Below are 6883 nucleotides of genomic sequence, written 5' to 3'. Positions count from 1 at the left end.
CTTTATTTATTTTAATCAATACTTTTCTGGGAGTTTAAATATGGTTTATGCATTAATTATCAACAATAATGTCAATAACCTTTATTGCCAAAAAAACATACTGTGTACCTCAGGGCTGGAACTGTATGTAAAGAACAAGGAGATTATAAAAAAAAAACTGATGATACAGTATAAAGCAGTAATAGAGTGTCGCATTCAATCCACAGTATATTCCATTTTTATTGGTTGTTATTTCTTATTTTGAATATTATTTTTCAAAATCAAACTATGTGTGTGCAGTATGTTAGAGGTTTGCTGACGGAGGAAAACTCACGGCCTGAAAAGCAGAGGCCAAACAAACTACATTTCTAATGCTGAATGATTGGAGTTGGCGTGAGGAAGGCCTGAGGGAGGTGTTGACAGTTCCGGACGAGCTGCTCGCAGACACCGTCTTCATTATCAGCAAAGAAAATAACCACCAGAGAAGTCGTGCTGCTTGTAGAGCTTTCCCCAGGTGATGGCAGAATGGTCTGTGGGATATAAGCTCTTACCCGCTGCTTCGACTCCTCTGGCAGAGATGAATGGAGTGGTGAAAAAAGTGTCATGAGGATGAGTCAGCCCAGAGCAACTTTGTCTCTTAGTATCTGTGCAAACTGAAGCTCGATGATTCACTGGCAAAAGCATGACATTGTCATTCCTTATAACGAACTACACTTATTGTAGACACTAGCTGGAAAACACTGGGTTTTATTTTCAGATTAGACACTGTTTGGGTTAAAAAATACCTGACCTTTCTTGTCAGAGTGCATACAATTTCTAATCCAGAATGCAACATGACAGAAAGAATTGCACAATGGTGTTAAGATTATGCAAGTGGAAGCAATAAAAGCAACGATGCCTCCTACTGCTGACAACCTAATATCGCTTTCCTCCTTGAAATGCACTTACAGCAGAAACTACATTAAATATGGTGATGCAGGAACGTCGGCCGCCAGCGTAAATTTAAAGCAGAGCCCAGATAATATAACAGCCGTGTCAGATTACATGTGATGGTTGGCACGTACGCAGCCCCGAAACCTCACGACTCAGGTGGCCTGTGTATCACAGGCGCACACACACCAGACAATGGGTGCCCCACTTTCATACTAATCTGCTTTTAATCAAGTTATGTTCCATCTGCCGTCTTCATAGGAGACGTGGCACACAGCCCTAGAAACATCCACCCACAACACAAAGTGCAGCACGCTGTTTCAAATCTGACCAAATAATTGCCCACTGCTAACAGCTGAGCATAGCTTGATGGGTTTTTTTTTTTTTTACTTGAGAGAACAAAAAACTGCATGAGTATAATAGTTACTGGCTACAGATTTAACAAAGTCAATAGTACAACTGCGTGTAGAGTAGCTGAGAATGTCATTTTAAAAGTACAGAGATTGTTTATTATTTGGTTTACTGGATTAATAATGACTGAATTTAAATGTTTTCACCAAGCAAGAAAAACAGCAGCACACAATGTAGAGGTGAAGACTTTTGCATGATTTAAATTAAATGTCTTTTTTTTTTTGCTTAAAGTCCACTGAATGAATACTTTCCTAACATTGATATGTTTGAAAATTAAAAACTATCATCTAGTCTTTGAACACAATGTCGCAGAGCACAGAGAAAGAGCCCTGGATTCCCTTTTGAAGACAAAGCAGAACAAACATTAAACAACTTTCTGCTTTAAAAGAAGCCCACAAACTCTCCTTAAGCGATGAAGGCAAACCAGGCCGTGGAGAGACTGACCCTCACACGCCTGTCAGGCTTTCATTCATGGTGGAGACGTGCTCTGTCACACAGAGCTGTCTCTGGCCACGGCGATCCTGTGTGGGACGCTGGCGCAGAAGAAAGAGGCGCTTGGCTGCAGCCCTGTACTTCCGGGACATGAGGTTGTATACGACAGGGTTGATGGAGGCGCTGAGGTAGCACAGCACCATGGAGGCCATATTGAATTTCTGGCTCAACATGGCTGTTTCATAGTCATCAACTTGGGCGAAAAGGTTCCTACCGATGTGATACGGCAGCCAGCAGATGATGAAGGCCAGCATCACCACCACTGAGGACAAAAACAAATTTTAGTTAAGGAATAGTTTGACAATTTGGGAAACAAAAGAAGAAATTCACTGACAGCAACTACTCATTCGATTCCACTTCTGTTTCTTGTATTATTAAATGCGGAATGGTGCTTTTTTTAAACCAAGCTCTGTTGCTTCCTTATGAGATGATCAATAAACACAATAAACTGTTGTTATGGGTAAAATAGGCACTATTACGTTTTGCAGATAATGATGGTTCATTTGTTGTCCTGCATCTTTAAGTATCTGATAATCTGTGGGCTGTGGTTGTCCTTGATATTTATTAATGACCAGCAGCAGTTTGAGCAGCATCAAAAGATCTGTTCCTTAAACCCACACACACACACACACACACACACACACACACACACACACACACACACACACACACACACACACACACACACACACACACACACACACACACACACACACACAAACTCCCATTAGCAACTTCTGTTGTTCCCATATGTCACAGTTGTGTTGGAAAATGTATGCACACATACATTTAGGAAAAAACGTCACAAATCCAAAAAGAAACAAAGCTTCATTTGTGTGTTTGTTGAGCTGATCACCGACTCCCTAGTATTGATCAGGAAGCCCCTGCAGATAACTAGCAATTTTCCTTATGAGGGCAGAAATTTCTCAAAGGATAAATAAATGTCAAATCAATAATTAAATAAAGAGGGAAAAACTGGAGGAGTTCGTCTGTGAATTAACAATAGCAGTTATCTATAAACGGTAAAAAGACATATTGTAGACAGAGTGAAAAGATACCACATTTAAACTGAGCACTGAATAACTACTGAGATGTGACAAACAGATACAGAAGCTCCCAGGTCTGTAAGTATATGTAGATTTCTATTAATGAGGCCTTTGATGACGATCTCAAATGGCAGCATGTGTGAAAACATAAGCTGGGTGTCACGTGCGTTCAGCTAACGAACAGCATTAATATTGGAACAGGTGCCTCGTGATTTTACATCTGCATAATACACAGCGACTCGGCCTCAGCCCTGTGCGGTAAAAAAGGGTTTTCGCCACAATAGGTCAGAGCCTGCAAATTAAGCCAATCAGTGTGTGCAGGATAAAGGCATTATTAGCTGCAGACAAACAGAACGATTAACCAGCTGATATCGGCAACAACGCTCACGGCATCAGCTTTCTCTACCTCGAAACTTGCACAATGAAAGAACCACAATGGCCTGTGAAAGCACTTACAGGCAGCTAGAAGTTATTATGCTGAGGGGAATAGTTTAAGGTTTTAAATGAAGCATAAATCAGATCTTTAACTACAGAGAGAAATGAAGAACAATATATGGAGGAAAGAAAAACATACTAACTTCTAATCTGCCCGGCAGGGAACTGTGAAAGGCAGACAAAGAGGGGGAAACAAAGAATTTCTGGATTAAGCTTCCTGCCTACAGAAACAGATTTGTCCTGTCTGCTTTTGGTTTTTTGGCAGCGAACGGCAGAGAAGGAGTTTTAGAAACAGGAAGTCTTTTATTTATACTGAGCCCTCATTGCTGCCTTATATTAGTATCAGCTAACAGACCAAAAAACTACTCACCCAAGATCTTGACTGTTTGCCTGTGTGACCTTTCTCGGACCAAAGAACAGGGCCCTTGCAGGTCATTTTTGCTTCTCCACAACTTGCACCCAATGGAGCCATAGAGGAAGATGAGACAGAGCATCGGGCAGAAGAAGTAGGTGGTGGACACCCAGATCATGATGTGCAGCTGTCCAGAGCTGATGGCATAGCTGGTGTGTTTGCACTGCCGTGTGCCGTAGTCTGGGTGTGTGTCATTGTCATATTCCACCCCAACCAGGAAGAGTGTGGGACCTGCAGAAACCAGAGCGAACCCCCACAGGGAGAGGATGATGTACTGGACCCTGCGTCTGGTCACCACCACCTTGCTCTTGAGTGGGAACCCGATGGCCAGGTAGCGCTCGATGCTCAGGGCTGTAATGTGCAGGATGGTAGCTGACGTGCAGCCCTCGAAGACGTAATGATAGAAGCGACACACTGTCTCCCCAAACAGCCAGGGCACGTACTTCCACAGGCGATAGAGGTCAAAGGGCAAACAGAGGAAGATGATGAGGTCAGACACCGCCATGCTGGACAGGTAGAGGTTGGTAGTAGTTTTCATGTCCTTAAAGTGCTGGATGATGAGGATGGTCATGGTGTTGCCCGTCACCCCGACGATGAAAATAAGCATGCAGATGACAGTGACAGGGATGAGGGTGGAGGTGGGGAACAGAGAGCCCTCATAGTGGTGGTCGTCTATGTTATACTGATCCATGGCCTCTGCTCCCCCAGCATGAGGGTCCACCTGCACTCTGGTCCAGGGCATACCACTAAATGCTGGTGCAGTAGTGTCGGAAGCTGGTAGGAGAAAAATATGACATTAAATAGCCAATTTTAAATTTCATTAAGTACAATTAATGTGGACTTATTATAACAGCTATGATAGCACTGTCTTGAAGATAGCATTGAAGGTAATTAATAGCGTGCAATCTGTTTCACAACTGTGGAAAGTGCAGACATGAAATCATGAAATATGTCACTGCTTTTTCACCATGTCCATATCAGAACTCCAAACATTGCAGAAATGAATGGAAACCAGTGGCTGCAAACATACACGGCGCAAACATACTTTAAATAATGTGAAACAAAACAGAATTTCTGAAGAACTGCTTGCTCTGATGTAAAGTTAAAGCATGTTAAATCAGCCGTGTGATCGTTTAAATTCCACACTAAAAGCCGAAATAACGTCCTGATTTGAAAGAAATCTTCTCTTGGCGACTTCACCTTGGAGACTCACCTGGAGACTCTCTGTCTCTGTCAACGAAGAGCAAAGTAGCAGCAGCAGCACAGGGAGAAGGACATGAAGTGTCAGAGCGGATCCATGATGCTGAACAGCTAAAGCTTTCCTCAGGTGAGAGCTGAAGAAAGGGGCACCTCCTCCACAGCACTACTGAATAAGGAGTCGGTGAGTAACAGCGAGGTTGGCTGCTGTGTGTGTGTGTGTCCAAGTGATCTGCATAATCAAATGATGACGGGTCTGATGACGGTAAAAGGCATTAAAATAGAGGGAATAAGATTAGGATGGAGGCAGCCACCACTGCTGTTCCTCCTGGAGAGTAAACACAGGCTGAGATTTAAATTTAAACTGAGCATGAATACATAAGACCTTTGCATATAATAGAAGGCTATAACTGTATTAATTATACCATTAGTCACTGAAAGGCCAGGGTGTTTCCCAAAATGAGTTTTGTGTTTGCATAACTGTCCACCAGACCCATCTGTCTCTCCATCACTCCAACCCCCCACCAGCATATCTTTTCCTCTTTACACTCATGTTGTCCATCAGCTTAAGGAGGAAAAGCACACTGTATATTCACATACTGTAAACTTAATTAATGTATCAGGGACTTAAATGGTTTAAAGGGTGGACAGACGACCAAACCAAAAAGGCACCGTGCTGTAAAATCTTTGTTTATTCCTGTGTACATTTTCCCACGTGGGTCTGAATATTAGAATAGAAGTATCCAGTTAGTGTAACCCCCAACAAGTCAGAACACAGTATCCCAATAATCCCCAAATCCAAAGGTTTGCAGTCAGAGACACACTGCTGTTTGCTCTACAAATCAATATCACTATAGCTTATTTTTCCACATGGGGTTAATTACCTCATTGCAATTGCAACACTCTTCACACAGGTGTCAGCTTTGTGTCCCCAAAGCAATGGTGGGCCAGTTGGATGAAACGTCTAATGGATGCAAATTAACCTTTGTAGCAAGAATTTTTTTTGGCCTAACACTATCTCCTGAAATTGTACCTTAACCGAATAAAGAAAGCACACAGCTACACCTGGAGCCCCAAAATTAACGCGGGGGGGGGGGGGGGTACATCAATGGAGATTGTTCCTTGGAGGACCGAAATGGACTGATGATGTCAAACTGTCAAACACTAAACTGCTGACTGCAGCCATGTTTTCTGGAGCCATTTAAAGCTGACAAGTTTAAATAATTAAGTTTATTTTTTATAGAACTTATCAAGGGCAGACGTCACAGGTGCTTGACAATGAAAAGCAAGAATCCAATAAACACAGCAGACATGAAAAGCAGACAGAAAGTATTTGGCTCCAAAAGTACAGTACGTCAAACTGCTTATATGACACTAAAAGTCAAACTAAAGTAAGTCTAAACGAGAGGGTCTGGCTGGGTTTCTTTTAAGGAATTGATAGTATCTACACATCTTAACTCCTAAGGGAGAGAGTTACTGAGTTGAAGAGATCCTGGAGTCATGGGACAACTTACAAACTTTCATCAGATTTCTATTAGTGATGGTAAGTAGTCATGGTGGGATAATCAGATTATCATCTCAATTTTTGTTTGTGACGCAACACGCCTGAGCTTGCCGACGTTCTTCACCCCCCAACCCCCCTAAAGAAAAAAAATTTAAATTTATACATCGGTCGAGGCTCAAAGCCTCGTCCATGCAGCCCATTATATAGATGTAGCTTTAGAAAGGAATCGGAGCGAACCAAGATTTTCTTTCCCCTTCAAGATAAAACCAGGGGTCGAACTACAGGTAATTTAATGACATTTAGACAGCGATTCCTCCAATGGAAACACCGGTGGAACTTCTGGTGGCTAATGGCACCAACACAGAACCTTCTTCAACATCACAAAATGATTTGAAACATAAACCCACAAGCTCATGTGGATGACTTGTTGAACTTGGAGAGCAAACAAGGACCAATGGAAACACTTTTGATGTCATT

At 42.3% G+C, this 6883-nt stretch overlaps 1 protein-coding gene across 1 annotated transcript; it reads right to left on the bottom strand.

The window, feature by feature from the left end:
* Window positions 1-1673: 1673 nt before the first annotated feature.
* On the bottom strand, window positions 1674-5075 carry mlnr (motilin receptor). The gene is made up of 3 exons (XM_067508818.1): window positions 4919-5075; window positions 3664-4479; window positions 1674-2074 (listed from the first exon to the last, which is right to left on the bottom strand). The coding sequence occupies exons 2-3, from the start codon at window positions 4445-4447 to the stop codon at window positions 1767-1769; spliced, it is 1092 nt and encodes a 363-aa protein (XP_067364919.1). The 5' UTR covers window positions 4448-4479; window positions 4919-5075; the 3' UTR covers window positions 1674-1766.
* Between the last annotated feature and the right edge of the window lie 1808 nt (window positions 5076-6883).

This window comes from Channa argus, chromosome 6, assembly GCF_033026475.1.
Source record: "Channa argus isolate prfri chromosome 6, Channa argus male v1.0, whole genome shotgun sequence".
Taxonomy (NCBI): Eukaryota; Metazoa; Chordata; class Actinopteri; order Anabantiformes; family Channidae; genus Channa; species Channa argus.
The sequence above is the reverse complement of the archived record's forward strand: the minus strand, read 5'-3'. Positions and strand labels throughout refer to the sequence as shown.